Source organism: Pistacia vera, unplaced genomic scaffold, assembly GCF_008641045.1.
Source record: "Pistacia vera cultivar Batoury unplaced genomic scaffold, PisVer_v2 Contig121, whole genome shotgun sequence".
NCBI lineage: Eukaryota > Viridiplantae > Streptophyta > Magnoliopsida > Sapindales > Anacardiaceae > Pistacia > Pistacia vera.
The window spans coordinates 83,906-103,880 of NW_022195260.1; the positions used below are offsets into that span (position 1 = coordinate 83,906).

Consider the following 19,975-nt stretch of genomic DNA (forward strand, 5'->3'; position numbering starts at 1 on the left):
GTTTATATACGAGTCATTGGTCTAGAAACTGAATACATATATCGAGAGTAACCGAAGGTTGACACTATTTCTATGCCTTCGTCTCGTCGAGATAACGTATGATGAAAGGATCAATTGTACGGTAACCATATCGTTGATAGGTAGCTACTTTGCTAAATCCGAATCTATCGGTGGCCATGATGCCTTGCTAGGGGCCAATCTTGGTCTGTGTATTAGTGAACATTAATTGGTGTTAATCGCAATACTATACACACTTTCGTATGATGAGAGCCTATGGTCACACACTAAGAAGTTAAGATCCAAGAAGAAAGGAAGGGCGTTTTCGTCTTTTAACGAAAGGGTATTTTGGTATTTCACAGTGCAATTAAATTTGCTGAGGTCGTAGCCTTTATTTAATTTGTTAGAAAAATTAAATAAGTGAAATTACGTTTAAATGTTGTTCGCACATATTTAAATATATTCATTATTGTTAAATGTTAATATATATTAATTGATTTAATTGATAATGATGGAAATAAAAATATCAAATTGGGAGTTTGGAAACATGGGCGTTTGGGTTGGAGCCCAAGCCTATTCCATATGGGATTAGGCAAATTGATGTACTATAAAAAGAAAAATATGTTAATTAATGTGACAGATTTTTTTCTTTGAAAAACACAGCAGCCCTCTCTTGAAGACACTCCCACGAGAAACTTTTTTGCTTAGAAATCATTCAATTTGATTTGTTTTTCTTCTGAACTTTGAAGCCAAAGAGGATCTAGCAAATCCCTCTTTGGTTCTTTTGAGATTGTCTTCGTGTGAACTACGTGGTTTCGATCCTACACTTGGATCGGTAGCAAAACATTCGTCGACAAATTTGGAGGAGCCTCCAACGTGCGTTAGTTTTCCTTAACTCATGATTAATATTTCTGCAGATTCTTATTATGATAAATTGTAAATTATACCCTGATCTTGGCTCATGTAAACGATCCCTGTTATATTGTTTTTGTTTCCGCTGCGTATGAGCGAGAACCGTTTACTAACAGTGGTATCAAGACTAGGGTCTGTTTTATAATTTTTATGTGTATGGTTGATACATGTATTTGATGATAATATGTTGCCATATTAATTAATCTGCATAAAATCTGTCTTAAAACGTGTTTTAAGAATTTATAATCGATTAATTTAATTTGTTGATGATCTGCTGGTTTGGAATAATGGTTGATGGATTTTTGTGGAGATCAATGTGTTTGATTATGCAAATCCGTTTGAAGTGTATTTGGTTGCTGTATGACAGATCCGGAGCTACAAATCTGTGTACGCTCGCCGCGGTGATTAACCCATCGCCGCAGCAGCGTTTGTTCACGTTGAGCTGGTGACGAAACCAGCACTCGCCACGACAATATAAATCATTGCCCTGGCGTCGTCTCGCTGACGAGCGCTGTACGAAAACACGCTCGCCGCGGTCGATAGTCTTGGGATGGACGCTGTACCAAATCACCGCGCGATAAGCTGAACTCAAGTAATCATGCACACCGTGGCGAATAACTCATCGCCGCAGCGAGCGCACTTCCGAGTGCACAGGGGCTAAAATGCAAGTTTCAAAACTTTTAGACCAAACTGCATATCTGCAAATTGTCAGGGTGTAATGTATTAACCCATAATTTCAAAAATTGATTGTTTTTGAAATGTATGCTTTGTACTTGTTTGTATATGCATGGTGCTTGGTACATGAGCCTTAGACCTAATGTAATGTTTTAAAATATTTTGGGTATGTATGGTTATTTATTTATTAAATAGGGCCTGCTGTGTCCTGCCTCTCCTCCTTCTTCCGATGTACATTCTCTTCTCATCTAATTCCCCTCGAATGTAAATCGAGTTTTCTAAATTTATTGATGTAAAGATTCTGTATAATTATTTATTGTAAATTAGAACGATATTTTTTTTGTAATATACTTGAAGACGGAGCAAAGGACGAGGCAACCATTCTTGAAGACTTAAGTTGTTTTTACAGGACCCCTAGGTACCCACCGATTCCTCAAGCTCGAGGAAATCGGTTTTAGTTGGGCCATGTACCGACACGTTTTAATATTTTGTTTAGAATGCATGATAGGGTTGATGTTCAATAACATGCCAAACAATGTCATTCTAATAAAGAAAAATCTGGTGAGACATTAATTGACAAAACCCTCAATCAAGTATATTAAGTCACAAAGCCTTCCATCACCATGGTTTTATTCAAACCACTGTTCGTCGAAACTTGTTCACAAAGCGAAGGGTACGCTTTCTACCAGTGGGGAGGTAATGCATTGGAGTTTCCTTAAAGTGATGGGTCGACTTAAAATGACGGTTTGCTTGTTCGCCAAAGCGAAGATTGATAACCGCGCGTCATAGGCATAGTAGAGCAGTACACATATTGCGTGTACGTGGTGACATGTAGGTCCACTCACTGATACTGAGAATCACACTTGAGGACGATGGCATGTAGTTCCATTGGATTGTGTGATTGCTTGTTCTTTCTCACATTTGAGGTTGAGTGGAGCAATCACTGGTGTAGATTAAGTTTGTTGGCCTACCTAATTAACTCATTTTGGCTTGTTCCTAAAGCAAAGGTTTGAAATGGGCAAGATGGGATCTCGATCCACTAGGAAAGTCAACGGGCTTTCCCCGAGTTAATGGTGAGGGCTATTGACTTGAGTAAAATAGTGGGAGCTTCGTTTAATAAAGACCATATTAAACAATAATAAGAATGGTAATAACGGTTACTTTTTCTGCACTTGTAATTCACTTAAATTTGAGCACAATGATCCCAACTCCACTGCGACAAATCATCGAACTGGGAGAGAAATGGAATGGTGAAAATTTCGTTGACTGGTATAGATATAAATAATGTACTTCAGTCAAGCGATAGATTATACACCATTGAGCAAGCTCTATCACAAGAGTCTGCTGATAGTTCTATCCATGAGACTGGGTTTGTATATGTGAAGCATACACATGATGCAAAAGCAGAATATGACTAGATACATTGTGCTTGCATCATGGCACCATTACTGCAACAGTCAGTGCCAAAAAATGGATTTAGCTTATATTCTCATTTTCTTCGAAGAAAGAGAAGCATATGGTGTCTCGTCATTATTCAAATGTAGGATGGAAGGACCAAAATTGCGATCATATCTCAGTGGTCGAGTAATGAACACCTTGAGTTTTGGGATTTGACTTAGAGTGTGATAGATAACCTAATGTTTACGATCTTAATCGACATTGCGAGTATCCAATTCAATTATAGATTTCGTACATTTGTCCTAATTGACTTATTGAGGAAGATAAGAAATACTTTCGCGAGCTGGATTGTTAAGGCTACTGAGTTAGGCATGAAATGTCAAACATTGACGTTGGTTGAAGCCAACTCAAGTGAAAAGTAAAGGGCTCAGAAGTCGATGGAAAGAACTGTTGCAGAAAGGAAAAGCGTTTGTCCTCACTGTGGGAATCCCAGCCACGGAGGAAACATTGCAAGGCCTTCCTAGCAAAACGAAGAAGAATGTTACTTCTTCGTCAGGTACGTTTGAGATTCCCTTCTCCCGTAAACATCTAGTTGACACAAAGTATGTGGTACTCACATTTGGATGATATGTAGGAACATCGGTAGATGTAGATTGCTCGCCGAGGAGAGGTGACCTACCAGTTGGAAATGAAGCACGTGCTGCTGCATTTGCTGTAGGATCTTATCGTCTGATTTAGCCGATGGACTTGTTTCTTGGAACTTGCGGATTATTATGGTTTTTCTCTTCAGTTTCTAGAAATTATATTTCTCGTGTCCACATAGGACAAATGAGAATATTAGTTTACTAATGGATTATTGTCCTTGAGTATAAATAATATTCTTTAGGGAACTGTTTCATATAATATGTTCTTAGAAGACAACAAGGATAATCTCAAATGACTACTATGCCACTTTGGCAAGTGGAGCTAGACATACCTGAGAATGTGGATAATCATCACAACTCAATACACTCCAACACAAAGGAGTGTCGAAAGGGAGGACAAGACCTTACTTGACGTTTAGGTCCAGATGAGTTTTAGTGATTTACCTGCATCGCTCTGGGGTTATGCCTTAGAGACTACGACATCACATTTTGAACGCGTGTCCGTCAAAGTTTGTGTAAGACTCCATATAGCATATAGCGATGGGCGAAAGCCCAACTTGTCTTATCTAAGGATTTGGGGTTACGAAGCTTATTTAGAAATTGACTTCGAACAAGCTGGGCCCAAAATCCTGTAAATGTATATTTGTGGGTATCCAAATGAGACCAAAGGATACTATTTCTACACCCCCGAAGAGCGCAAAACTTTCTTTGCTCGATCTGGTGTCTTCTTAGAAAGGAATTTTTCTAAGAAGTACTAGTGGGAAGAAAGTAAAACTCGATGAAGTTCTAGAACCACAAGATACACTAGAGAAGGACGGAATGATGTGCCACAAGAAGTGGTTGAGAGCATCATGAGGAGGTTACTCCACAACTTGTGGATCAAAGTGAACCACCTTAGGTAGCACAGGACTACGTAGATCTAGGAGAGTACCCATGAGCCGAGAGATACGGTTATCTCATGACTCAATATGGTGACGTATTGGTCTACCAAGACGATGAACCCAAACCTACGAAGATGCTATATCAGATCCAGATTCCTGTTAAATGGCTTGAAGCCATGAAATCTGAGATGGACTCCATGTACCAGAACCAAGTGTGGTCTCTGGTGGAACCACTTGAAGGGGAAAACCCTAGGTGTAAATGGGTCTTCAAGAAGAAGACTGACATGGATTGCAACGTGCATACTTATAAGCACGGCTGGTTTCCCAAAGGTTTCAAAAAATTCATGGCATTGACTATAAAGAAACCTTTTCGCCGGTTGCCATGATTAAATCATTCCGAATTATGCTTGCAATTGCTGCATATCATGACTTATGAGTTTTTGGCAAATGGATGTCAAAACTGCTTTCCTGAACGGAACCTTGACGAGGATATGTATATGACACAACCTGATGGTTTCGTGTTCTTGATAGTCAAGCTAATAGGTATGCAAGTAGCAGAGATCCATTATGGACTCAAGCAAGCTTCAAGGAAGCTGGAACATTCGTTTTGATGAAGCTGTAAAAGAATTCGGTTTTTTACAGAACGAAGATGAGCCTTGTGTTTACAAGAAAGTGAGTGGGGCGCAGTAGCTCCTATTGTTGTATGTCGATGACATACTTCTGATCGGGAATGATATACCGAACTTGCAGTCAGTAAGACTTGGTTATCCAAGTGCTTCTCCATGAAGGACTTAAGGGGAACAGCCTCCATCCTTGAATAAGATCTATCATCATGATCGTGTAGGTTGCTCAAACTAAGTCAAAGTACATAGACAAGGTACTGAACACATTCAGTATAGAAAAAATCCAAGAAGGATTTCTTCGATGGCATATGTTGTCTATCTTTGTAAAGATATGTGTTTTAACCACAATGAAGAGATAGAAGTTGGAAAAGGATCCCACATGCTTTAGCCAGTGGATCACTCTTGTATGTTGAGATTTGATCTAATTGCCATTCAGCACTTGATGGAATCAATCAGGCTCAAGTGAGCATATTTATGTACTAGATTGATGTCTTATGTGCATTCAGCACTAGTAGAAGATATCAACTAAATTCAAGTGAATGACACTGGGTGATGGTGTCAACTGGATATTCTTAAATACTTGAAAAGGCTTAAGATATATATATTCTAGATTATGGATGAAGATGAGCTCACTGTAAGTGAATACACTGAAGCTATTTCCAAACGGGAAAAAATGATTAATAGTTCGCGATTTGGGATTACACAATTTTGTCTCAATGAACTAGCAGTGAAGCTGGAAGAGCTCGAATCAGTGTACTACAGTGAATTCCAATATGACGGCTAATGTAACGCATTATTTAATGCAGCCGTAGCGGTTTTGGATCAAGAAGTTCATTACTGAACTTGATGTGTTTCAAGCATGCTAATCCATTATAGTTTGTACTACGATAACATGAAGCCATTTGTTTGCTGAGGAATCACGGTCTCACCAGTAACCCAACACTTACTAGTTGTTTCAATCTGATCCAAAGATCGATAAGAAGGGAATGTGCAGATTTGTAAATACTTACTAACCCACTATTGAAGTTTCTGTTGTACAGAACATGATGGGCCTTGGGTCATTCAATGTTGAGTGCATGAATGATTGGCTATAGTACAAGGCACTTGGTTCATTTAGTGTTGAGTGCATGAATGATTGGCTATAGTGCCAGTGGGAGATTGTTGCATGTAGTGCCCTAGAGCCAATCATTATGTAGAATTGACTCTTTATAATGATATTCATTAATCAATATAAAAGTGTCTTATTCTATATCGCGTAATCATTATATTGTATATGTATGATATATTCCTTAGATGGTAGAACCGTGACGAGGGTATCAAGTGTTTCAAATCTTGATAGTGAGAACCCTATGAGCACATATGGTGGTCATTCTAGAAATACCGTAGCCCTAGTATTATTCTAAGTAAGGGCACAGATAATACGGTAGGCTATCATAGTGTTTGAATACTGTCGTGTCGAAAGACAGTGACTGATCTCACTTGTCAAGGTTGTTTGGTGACAACCTGGTGCAACACATGGGTGCTTGCTGTAGGCGTATTACACCGACAGCAATTCACTGGACTGACCCACCAAGGATTCCATATGGATGGTAACCCTAAGTGTCTATGGAAGACATCCTCTAATGAATGTGGTGCATGTGATCCTTAGACTTGAGATCACCGGTAGCGCCTTGTGCACCGATTGGTGTAGTTTTGACACTAGCCTAACGCAGTTTTTTTCAAGCTGTCAATACGGTGGTGATTGTGCTGCATCAAGGAGTTGTATCAAGACTATGGTGGATTGACAAAGGATTCATCACTCCCATGGTATGGGAGAAAGTTTATCTCACGACGCAATTCAGTATATGACAATGACATAAAACTGTGGCCTACAGTGGGATGAGTTGTTGCTCTATCCATTTATAATACGAGTCATTGGTCCAGAAACTGAAATCCATAATATCGAGAGTAACCGAAGGTTGACCCTATTTCTATGCCTTCGTCTCGTCGAGATAACGTATGATGAAAGGATCGAATTGTACGGTAACCATATCGTTGACAGGTGCTACTTTTGCTGATCCGAATCTATCGGTGTGCCATGATGCCATTGCTAGGCGGCCAATCTTGGTCTGTGTATTAGTGAGACGATTAATTGGTGTTTAATCGCGATACTATACACTGTCGATAGATGAGGTCTATGGGTCACACATAGAAGCCAATTTAAGATCCAAGAAGAAAGAGGGCGTTTTCGTCTTTTAAGGCGAAAGGGTATTTTGGTAATATTCACATGCAATTAAATTTGCTGAGGTCGTAGCCTTTTTAATTTGTTTAGAAAAATTAAATAATGAATTACGTTTAAATGTGTGTTCGCACATATTTTATATATCATTTACATTGTAAATGTTAATATATATTAATTGATTTTAATTGAGATAATGATGGAAAATAAAAATATCAAATTGGGAGTGTTTTGAAACATGGGCGTTTGGGTTGGAGCCCAAGCCTATTCCCTATGGGATTAGGGCAAATTGATGTACTATAAAAGAAAAATAGGTTAATTAAATGTGACAGATTTTTTTCTTTGAAAAACACAGCAGCCCCTCTTTGAAGACACCTCCCACGCAGAAACTTTTTTTGCAGCAATCAATTCAATTTGATTTGTTTTTCTTCTGATCTTGAAGCCAAGAGGATCTAGCGAATCCCTCTTTGGTTCTTTTGAATTGTCTTCGTGTGGACTTCGTGGGTTCGATCCTACACTTGGATCAGTAGCAAACATTCGTCGACAAATTTGGAGAGCCTCCAACGTGCGTTTGTTTCTCTTAACTCATGTTGAATATTTATGCAGATTTTATTTAATATAAATTGTAAAATCATACCCTTGATCTTGGCTCATGTAAACGATCCTGTTATATTTTTTTTTTTTTTTTTTGTTGTTTCCGCTGCATATGCGGGACCGTTTACTAACATTCTATGAGTTCCAAAACTTGCCACATGGCGAACAACCCACATGAGTATTCAGGTTTTTATATATATATGCAGATGGGGGACACTTTTTTATTGAAAAAGACATAAAAATGACAAAAGTTCCAATCTGAATTATAAAACCCCTTTTAACGATTAGCATTTGTTATATCTAACAGTAGATTGTTAAGGTAGTATACAAAGGCAAAAATACCCTTAGTAAGATAACTTAATCCCTTAGTAAACAAGTTGAAATGGCAAACAAGAAATGCATAAATGACAGTTTGGTAAAGTTAAGAAATCATGCTTGTGATTGTGGGAGCATAGCGTTATATTTTCAAATACACTTAGGAGGCGTTTGGTTAGGGGTAATGTGGGATTACTAGAGTTATGTCATCTTATATTACTTGATTACCACGTTTGGTTGTCAAGTAATATAAAATTTTGGTAATCTTCAAATACCAATAGTAGTTACTGTTGGTAATATTGGAGGTAATCTAATTACCTCCATTTTCTTAGGTATTCTAAGATTACCAAGGTAATCTTTTTTTTATTACAATTCTATCTCTTATTAATAAAATTTTAGGACAATAATGCCCTCATTTTTAAATTTATTTATGTGAATATGGCGTTTACTATGTAACACCAATTAATTAACTTTTTGGATAAAATTACCCTTGAATTCAAAACAAATTGCAGCCCACCCAAGCCACCACCCCCACCCACCTACCATCGTCTACCACCGCCAGCAACCACCGTCATGGCCAGTCGCTGCCAGAACGGCTCACAGAAGGCCGAAAATGGCCGTCGTGCACCAATATGGCCATTTTCGACCAGATATCTGGCCAGAAATAGCCAGATCTAGCCGCCGTCAAAGGCCAGATCCGTCGATCTAGCAGTCAACAGCTAGATCGATGGCCATTAACAGCCAAGTCTATGGTCATCAACGTCAACGCCCAGATCGTGACGGATCTGGCCATCACGTCTAACCATTTTCGGTCAGATCTCTGGCCGGAAATGGCCATACAGTGCACGGAGGCCATTTCCTACCTTCCATGAGCCGTTAGGTTGCCGGTTGCCTGCGGTGGTTGCCGACGGCCAGCAGTGGTTGGGTTGATAGGGCTGCTTTGTTGATTTTCCAAACTTTTATTATGGGGTTGTTTTTGCTAAGTTTTTAAATGCAGGGGGGTTATAATAATCCAAATAATAATCAATATTAAAAAAATAATATAATAATAATATTTAATTAGAGGACAATTCAGTAATTTAAATAACATACCCACCAATTTATTCCTCCCAACCAAACATATTAATATAACATACCAATCAATTAACCAAACATATTTTCCTGAAGATTCCCAGTAATCTTCAAGGTAATCTAACTTTTCAATAATCCAACATTCTCAGTAATCTAACATTCCCTGAATCAAACACCCCCTTATGGTTAATGTTATATTATCAAGTTTGGAAATCAACATTGGATGACTATGTTTTGGATGTAGAGGTTGCTATTTGAGAGTATAAAGAGGATGACGATGAAGACAATGTGTAATAGTATCATATATATAATCATCATAGCATCTAATAAGTAGGGTATTCCACATAACATTGAGAATTCATTATTATAGACCATTAAAATTAAATTAAAAATCAAAACCATAAAATAGTTTACATGGGATTAGACTCCGAAAAAGGATGGCTGCTCTACAAAGGCCAAAATCCATAAAATAATCTACACATGATTGTTCCAAAAAATTCATCATATATAATCATTGTTAATGTTATTTAATAGTAATGATCTCGCCTCTCATTCTTAAAGGGACAATAGATGTAATTCGGAGATGGATTGAGATGCTTGTCTTATTGTAGTAGAATTTGAATGATTATTTGTATTTGATCATTTTCTTAAAGCTAATGAAGTATTGAAAGATACATACATGTCCAAATGTTTGCATACTGTACAAGAAAGAGTATAAGGGTGAAACTTCTTGCCTTACATGTGAAGTGTCAAAAATGGATAGTTTTTAAGAATTTAACTAAGAAAAAAAATAAGGGTTTCTATTCTACGAACATTTTATGGTACTTTTCACTGATTTCGAGGTTTAGAAGAATTTTTCGACGTTTTGAAATGACAAACAATTTGGGATGGTATGCCAATAATTAAAGAGAATTGATGGTCATTTTTACGCTATTCAACAAATAGTCCATCATGGAAGTTAATAAACTACATGTGACCTGAGACTGCAACTAAACCCTAAAAATTATGTCTTCCTATTTTAGTAGAGGAGCTTAATCCATATGGTTCCATGAGTAGTCGATACAATTGTTGGCCAGTTTTGATGGTGATTTACAATCTACCTTATGTTTATGCATGAAAAAGAAATATTTGTTGTGACATTATTAATTCTATGACCTAAGCAACCTAGTAATGATATCGATGGTTATTTATTTGGCGTCATTGATTGAAGACCATATATTATTGTAGGAGGTAGGTTTTGAAGCTTATGATGCGTACATTCAACAATCCTTCACATTAAAAGTTGTGTTGTTATGGACAATTATGATTTACTTGCGTATAAAAATCTGATTGGTTGAAGATTACCATAAATTATTGTAGGAGTGTTTAGATTTGATGGAGAAAAGGTGAAAGTAGCTAGGGTTTTAAATCAAATCTCTCGGTTTCTCTTTCACTTTGGAATAATGGTTGCAAAATGATATTTGAATGCTAAGAGTTCTTTAAAGATCAGTGAATGAAGCTTTCAAGGTGCTTTAAATGAGACAATGGACAATGCTTGAACGTACATTCTATTATTCTCTATTTACGCTGCATACTTAAATATTCAATATTCAGTTTCGAGTACTTGAATAATGGTTGCAAAATGATATTTGAATGCTAAGAGTGAATTATCGGTTTCGAGTACTTTCAGGTCACCACCTGCCTTATAGCAGTTTTCGAGATCCTGTAATCAATATTCAATAGCGGCATAGAGCGATCAGGTTTTCTTTACGATGCGACAAAACAATTCATCTCATTTTGATGTGAATTGTGGACAAACGAGTGTTATAGAGTGATTGCGAAATGACAACAAGAGTTTTGCTTCGAATTTAGCCGAATTCGGTCAAGAAACGAGAGAGGTTCTGTAAATTATTTTCAATATATTAATAATTTTTAAAACTCAATGTCTACGTCTAAGTTTCAATTTTTTAATCCTCAAGAGTGGTAAATGCAATTAACCCAAATAAAAAATTTTAAAGATGGCAATGGGCTAGCCGGGACCAGGTGCCCCTTGGCTCGGGCCTGAGCCCGACCTCACTCGTCACGAGGATGACAAGTAAAACGCAAGCCCAACCTGACGGACTTTTTGTAATCTCAATCCCAACCCAAATTCATCCATTTTTATAATGTGAATTTTTAAATATTAATAAATTTTAATTTTTTTATATTTTTAATTTTAGAAACAGTTTTAAAATATTAATTTATTTTTTAATACTCACCAAATATTAATGAATTTCAATTTATATATAGAATAATTTTATAATTAAATATATAATATAAAGATAATTTAGTAAAATTAATAATAAAATTATTCGGTTAAGCCAAACCGGGACTAAAGACATAGTCATGGCCGGCCCATATTTGAGAATAGACCTTAAAATCAGTCTTAAGTCTAAGCCCAAATCCGCTAACATAGAGTAAAGTCTATCTTTTTCAGGCAAGCCGGGTACCCAGAAATACTGAAATACCAGCCCATTGCCATCTTTAATAAAAATCACATGGTCTGAACAAATATCAATAAAATATATGTAAAAATTGGACTAAACATAGAGGCATCGTTTTGACATAAGTCGAATAAAATATCATCATGCAAAACCATAAAATGAGACAATCAATAATTTCAATACAAACCCAACGCCCAATCAACTCCTCCAAATCCCACTTTTCTCCTTACGCTTACAGTAATAATCACGTTACTACAATCATTTTTGTCTCCTATCCAAACTACACCATCCCCCACAACTTTCCCCACCTTCACCACGGCGGCGCGTATATCAAAACAACCCCTTTTCTCAGGCCCTTCGCAACTTTCGCTCCTTCACCATTCCACATTCACCACAGCGGCGCGTCGTATCACGTCCGGCAGATCTGGTCCCCTACTCCAACATTGCCCCACCGTCTCGTATATCAAAACAAGCCCTTCTCTCAAGCCCCTCGTGTTCCTCGCGCTTCCGTGTAACAAGTCATCGATACAGCCAATCACTTGAACCAAAACCACTTTGTCTCCGGCGCCGACGCAGCTGAATTTCACCGTGTTGTCCAGCCTTACTTGAGGCGGAAACGGCGGTCTCTTGATCCTACTCCACTCGCCGAACCCGGCCGTGTTCCTACGCGCGTCGAATCTCCACAAGGAGAGTTCCACTGCATGACTGGTGAGAACATAAACGTGTCCCATGGCCGCACATGCCGCCACCACACAGCCACCGCCCGGCACCGTACGGCTTCTCAACCACGCGCGTGACTTCACATCATACAAATCCATCGAGCTGGCGTACACGTGCGCCTCCGTTCCAGCCGTAGCAGCGCAGCAGATCTTCAATCCACCAATCACATAAAAAACTCCGTCCACCGAAGCCCCCAAGCACCCGTACCGGCGTCGAGGCGCGTGGACTACCACGCGCCAAGTGTCCGTACCGGGATCGTACTCGTCGACAGTGGGTTCAGCTCGCGAAGAGCCGCCGGCAACGTAGATTTTCCCAAAAACGACAGCGCAACCGAACTTTTTCCTCGGAAACGACATGGGCGATCTTGGAGTTATAGTTTTAGTCCAAGTATCGTAAACAAGTGTGACGTTCTTGCCAATGATGTAAATTTTGGGTCCAATGGCAGCGAGCCGTGCTTGGGAGAAGAACCCATGAAGTAAATTCGAGTTTCCCAAGAAAATGGAATCGGTTTTGAGATCAGAATCGCGTTGCCATGACGTGCCCAAGTGTTGTTGTTCGGGTAAAGAAAGAGTGGCGGTGGAGAGAGTGGAAGTGGGAATGGAAGCGGAGAGAAAAACGGCAAAAAGAGTGGAGTGGAGGCGGTTGCGGTGACGGCGGAGGTTGAAGAAAGAAGGGGAGAGGAGGAGGAGGGACCAGCGGCGGCAAACGAGGGACAGTGAAGGCAAAGAAGAAGAGGGAACTCTTGAAAGACATTCTAAGAGAAGGTCGTCGGGGAGAGAGGAGATAGTGGTGGTGAAGGCAGCGGTGGAGAGGGTGAAATGGTTAGATTTGTGAAGGGGAGTGATGGATTTGTTGTCATTTGGATTGGGAAAGCAGGATTTCATGAGCCATGAGAAGTGGCGTGAGTTACAGCTCTCTGACATTTTTTTTTTTTTTTTTTTTCTTTAGAGAGTAAAAAGATTGGATACAGAAGTGGAATTTTACTCGAAGGATAATAGATAGAGAGTTAGCGTTGAGTTTAGTCAAATATATTCTTTCTTTTTATTCATCTTTTAAGAAATCTATGTTTGATTTTTCAGATTGTAATGATTGTATCTGTACAGTTCAATTGCTACGTTTTTTTAAATCATTTTATTCAAATACTATGCCGGTTGAATTATTTGGGAGTATGTTAATTAAAGATGCATATTAAATTTAAAAATGATTATAATAATTTCATCAATATATATATATACAAAAATGTTATATCCACCGAAAAAATTGCACCGAAACAGGTGGAGCTCCTTTTCTCTGACAGGAAGCCAAAAATGCTAAAACCAAACAACACAAAATATAAAAAAAAAAAAATGTTTTTCATGCTTTCCCACAACCCATGTGCTTTTTTGACACCACTTCCTCTCATGGTCTTCCATGGCTTTTTAGCAGTTAATGGAGAAGAAGAATCAGAAGAAGAAGGGAAAATCATAGGAGGAAATCAACACTTATTAGTAGATGATGACCTCAAAGAAATAGGCAAGAAAGCTGCTTGGAGTGTTAGCTCTTGCAAGCCAGGCAATAGCGTCTCCTCTCTTCATGATGATAATCTTGATACCTATTGTCAGTAAAACTTCTCTCCACTCTCTCCAATTGCTTTTTAGTTTTATTAAAAAAAACTAATATGTAATGGACGCCCTTATGGACGGGCGTCCATTATATATGGATGGTCGTCCTTACACAATGGACGGCCGTCCATTTGAAATGGACGCCCGTCCATTCTAGATTTTTTTTAAATGATTGGATTTGAATCAGGCATATGTTATTTTTATGATACGTAAAGGTAATGTTCTTAGACAATATTATCTTTTATCTTATATATTATGATTTTAAAAATTCTCCTACATAATCAAAATATTAATCTAATAATATTATTATAATTAGGGTTATTTAAATACACATGTTAAGGATATTAGAAGAAAATTGTGCAAATTTATAATGTATTAATATAATAAAAATTTTATCTTCTAATATCCGGAAGTCGCATGTGAAGACAATCCAATTAATTAAGAATATCACAAAATTAATCTTAAAATTACTAATAAAAGATATTTAAATTAACAAAAATTAGGTCCACAAATCTAATGTCATTGTAGTTTAAAGTGGTAGAACTATTTAATATATAATAAAAAACCTCATCTCCAAGATTATAAGATAAAATGTACTCTAAAACTTCTTTTTCAAAAATATGAATACGCTAGGTTGTCGTAAGATATAATAATAAACTGTTTTGAAATTATTGAAAGTGGGAAAATAAAACAATATTATTGCATATGGAGATTTGAGAGTGCCTTCTTAGACCCAATAAACTTACTAGTACCATTGGAGAGTTCATGAGATTTAGTAAAAAAGGACCCACAATTTCAAAGTATAGAGTCATTGATTGGAACCCACGCCCGCCAGGGATTCATCATGTTGTCCGTGATAATAATTTCTGAGGTCAATTGTATAGACTTTTCCGATATTTCAATCTTTCACACACGCCAATAGAAAAAATTATTATGTTAATATAAAGGTAATATTATACTTACAATCTTATCTTATAAATTTTTTTTTATAATTATGACATGATAGTTCGTTACGGGTTTGCGTTGAGATTATAAAAGAAAGTTTATAAAGTTGAGCTATAACTTCAATTAAGTCTATGTTAGGTTAGTTTTTACACCCCTGTTAATAAAAAAAACTAACAATTGCCTCCCATAATTAGTCACTTACCCCATTGGCCATCTATTTTTTGTATTAAAGTTAATTNGCCGGAATCTGACAAGTTGGGTTGATAGGGGTGTTTTTGTTAATTTTTAAACTTTTTTTTCAGGGGGTATTTAGTGAAATTAATAACCTTATGGGGTTAAAATGTAATTAAAAAAAATAGGGTAATATTTTGAGAATATTGTACCAAACGCTATTTGAAAAATAGGATCCAGAATAGGGATAAAAATATTACACCAAACGCAGCCAATATTATTGCATGTGGAGATTTAAGAGTGCCTTCTTAGACGCAATAAACTTACTAGTACCGTTAGAGAGTTCATGAGATTTAGTAAAAAAGGACCCACAATTTCAAAGTATAGAGTCATTGATTGGAACCCACGCCCGCCAGGGATTCATCATGTTGTCCGTGATAATAATTTCTGAGGTCAATTGTATAGACTTTTCCGATATTTCAATCTTTCACACACGCCAATAGAAAAAATTATTATGTTAATATAAAGGTAATATTATACTTACAATCTTATCTTATAAATTTTTTTTTATAATTATGACATGATAGTTCGTTACGGGTTTGCGTTGAGATTATAAAAGAAAGTTTATAAAGTTGAGCTATAACTTCAATTAAGTCTATGTTAGGTTAGTTTTTACACCCCTGTTAATAAAAAAAACTAACAATTGCCTCCCATAATTAGTCACTTACCCCATTGGCCATCTATTTTTTGTATTAAAGTTAATTAAAGGGTTGGTCAAATACACATTTTATATTAAAATACTAAATAAGTAAATACATTAAACATTTCGAAATAATAAAAAAATATTTTGAAAAACTTTTTAAAAAAATATATACATAAGATTTAATATTATTTTTTTAAAATAATTTCCTTTAAAAAAAAAATGATATAGGACGATCAAAGATCTCCGGAACTACCAATCTTAGATCACTGGAATGGACAATCTTTTTTCTTTAAAAAAAATATTATTGAATTTTCAATTCACAAAAAATATAATTTTATATTTTTACTTTGCAAAATATTTTAATGTTCAACTTTGTGCCCTTCTCTCAATTAATTAACACCAAAACTTGACGGTATGAGGTGTAAGTGGCTAATTATAGGGGGCAAGTTGTCAGTTTTTTTTAGGGGTGGGCGGGTCCGGGTACCCACCCAAAATCAAAGAAATCGGAACCAGAACCGGCCAATTCCTTTGATTTGGAACTAGAACCGAAACCTATAACACAGGTTCCGGTTTCGGTTCTGATTACCTTGGAAAATATCAATTACCCCTTATTTTTTTTAACTAACAAATAAACCTTTATAAAATTATAATTATACCCCTAACAATTAAGTGCAAAACATTAAATAATATATTTGTTTATATTTACTTAGTAAATATAAACAAATATAATTATTTGTTTTCACCGATGATAAATATTTAAAAGCTATTATTTAATGTAAATGTCTTAATGTATATTAATTTCTTAATCAAGTAATAAGTGAAAATTAAATATTAATAAGAATATTTTGAAAAACTGATCTTTTAATGAAAATTAATAAGACTTTTGATACTAAGATAAAAAAACCAAAATTTTCTTATATATTTATATGATATGTAAAATATCAAAAAAACCCCTATTCTTTAATATTATATTAATTTAGTCCCAGTTTCGGTTCCAGATCCTTTGATTTGGAACCGGAATCGGAACCGCACAATATCGGTTCCAATTTTTTGGAACCGAAACCTACCATGTTACAACCGGTTCCCAGTAGGAATCGGAATCGACACCCGGGTACTCGTCGGTTCCGGTTCTACCTTAAAATTTAGCCTACCCCTAGATTTTTTTTTTATGTTAATGAGTGTGTGATGGAAATAACCCTAACGGAAGTCAAAGGAGTGGGGCATTTGTATTAACCAAATGATCTTTCATATCTGTCTGTCAAAGGTTGAAACCTTAGGGGAGGTATGTCAATTAACTCTAATTTCTAAATATGAATAATTTTGCTCATTTAATAATTTTGACTATTGCCAGTAGTAGAAATTCAAGTTGAATCAAGGGTCGTATTAGTTGTCCTAACAAGTTAATTATAAGCATTAAAAATGTTAGTTCATAAAATTATCAAGACTTCTTCCATGCTTCTTTTCATTATTTTAAAACAAGAGCAAACAACATAATCCCACCCAAAGTTTAGGGAAATCCTAAGTTGTTACCCCTGGTTCAATTTATCCTGTTTTGCCACCCTTAATCTAACACTATTAATAACTGATGAATCTGACACAGTGACAGCAAATAGCAATGACTAAAATACCCTTGAACCTCTGACTTTAGATTATTTAGCAAATAAAAAACTAAATAGACATGTAAAAAACCAAAAATGCCCCTATCTTTAGTTTATTTTCCAAATATAGTGAAATTACCCTAATGCCCTTAAACCATTTGAAAGTTTAGCAACAGTTGTTTGAATGTTGAGGGTTTAGCTGTATAACGGCAAAGTAAAATTTCTTAAAAATTGGCATACATCCTGAAAAGTTTCGAGTTTGAACACAAACACATCCTACACAAAACCAACATTAGAGATCATACTGTAACCATTCATATTGAGTTAAAACTTTTGCATTGAACATATATATGAAAAATACATAATTTGGCCTTGAAATGTGATGATCAACAACCCAAAAAAAGAAAATTAAAGCTGCACATTACATCAAAAAACCCACTACAGTAGTCCTAAATTAGTTACAACTGCTATCTGTACAATATTATCACACCATATTTGCACACCAAGTCTAACAAACAAAGTCCATTGTACAGCTTCCCCAAATTTCACCAAAATACTACAGCAGCAACTTTCACCAAAATACAACAGCATGCTTCAAGTCCACACATCCAAAAAAACCAACATCATGCTTGTACAATTTTATCACACCAAAAAACAACAGCATGCTTCAACTCCACACTCCTTAAGTATCTGAAAAAAAATCATAAAATCAATTTAAGGGGCTGCCCTTGACAGTTTGAAGCAATGTAACAATGTTAAAATTTGAAGGACTGATGTTACACTAACCTGCTACCCTTGACAATTGCTTCAATGTTGACATGTCTGACTTGTTGGGGCTGATGAAGCTTCTCCTCTCTAAACAAAGCAAAGACAACAAATGTTAATACAAGCAAATTCTGTTTTTGAATGATTTTGTGGGCAGCTCCTCTTGTTATGTCCCAAAGTTCAACAGATCCCAAACCTAAGTGTTGCACCTTTGGTCATCCTTGGTTCTTCATCAGTATCCTTTTTTCTGGCCTTTTTGGGTCCCCCAACCTTGCTATGTTTGATAGGTGGATTCAGCTGCCTACCCCCAAGCAAGTCAGGCCAACTAAGTGGGTCAGATATGGGGTGAATGTGATCAGCATATGTTTTTACGTATGAAGTGATCCTCAATGAAGAGTCCACATAATCCTCAATATTTCTAATGTTCCTAAAAAGCAAATAGCGGACTACATGCACACAAGGAACTCCAGAAAGTTGCCACATTCCATAGTCACAAGTTTGAGATTGAAGGTTTAAGATGTAATATCTACTAAGAAGGCAGTTGTTATCCACCACTTCAAACTCATCACTCTTAGGCCAAATAGCTTCAACATTCCTAGCAGACTCAATTAGACAATTGATTTTCCTATGTACAGCATGGGGAACAATTGTGACCCAATCGTTCCTAACATTTGCCCTAGCTTGCATCTGTACCATAACCCTCCTCCTATAATGCTCTAATAAGCTTAGTATGGGTAATTCTCTATTCTTTCCCAACCAGCTATTGAAGACTTCACACATGTTATTTGTAACACGATCAGATTTGGAACTAAGGTCGAATGCATGCCTTGACCAGGATCTCACATCATTTTCAATCATCCACCTATGAGCTTCTCTATCTACAGCTTTAACCTTTTTCATGGCCTACTGAAAGTCAATGATATTGGCAACTCTACTAACAGCCCAAAACAAGTAACCTCAACCCAGGGAATTTTTTCCTAAAGTTAGCATAAACATGCCTAGCACAATCTCTAACACTAGCATTTGGCCAACAGGTCTGTATAGCATCCACCAAACCCTTCTGCTTATCACTTATGATAGTGATAGGGTCAATGTCCCCTATAAACTCCTTCAACAAGGTCATAAAGTATCTCCATGATTCCTTGTTTTCTATCTCAAAAATGGTAATTGCTACTGGGAAAATGTCATTGTTAGCATCCATAGAAACTTCTGACAATAGCACTCCACCATAAGGCCCTTTAAGATGGCACCCATCCACACCTATAAAATGCCTACAGCCCTCTATAAAACCCTTTTTTGTGCTACAAAGCCTAAGAAACACCTCTGAAAGTTTGGAACCCTTTCTGGACTAACAGATTTCACATTATACATGGAACCGAGTTGATATGTTTGACAATGTGATCATATTTCAACAAACCAGCAAAGGACTCTGCATGGAGCTTGTCTGACCTCCCCTTTGCCAACTTATTAGCCCTATAAAGTTTGGATCTAGACAACTGCAAATAGTGTTTCCTACCCAATGCATCTACCAATGGCTTAATTGATGAACCCTTTTGGGATCTGATAAAGTCTCCCATTTTTCCAGCCACCCAAGCACTTGTTGCCTCTCTATTATTATAAACCCTCGTGCATGTATTTGTGTGCCTATACTTCCTAATCTGAAAAGACACATCATCAGGCAT

At 36.7% G+C, this 19,975-nt stretch overlaps 1 protein-coding gene across 1 annotated transcript; it reads right to left on the bottom strand.

The window, feature by feature from the left end:
- Positions 1 to 11,881: 11,881 nt before the first annotated feature.
- On the bottom strand, positions 11,882 to 13,472 carry LOC116113647 (F-box/kelch-repeat protein At5g26960-like). Its single transcript, XM_031399804.1, has one exon. It carries the CDS (start codon positions 13,431 to 13,433, stop codon positions 12,165 to 12,167), a length of 1,269 nt encoding a protein of 422 aa, XP_031255664.1. The 5' UTR covers positions 13,434 to 13,472; the 3' UTR covers positions 11,882 to 12,164.
- Between the last annotated feature and the right edge of the window lie 6,503 nt (positions 13,473 to 19,975).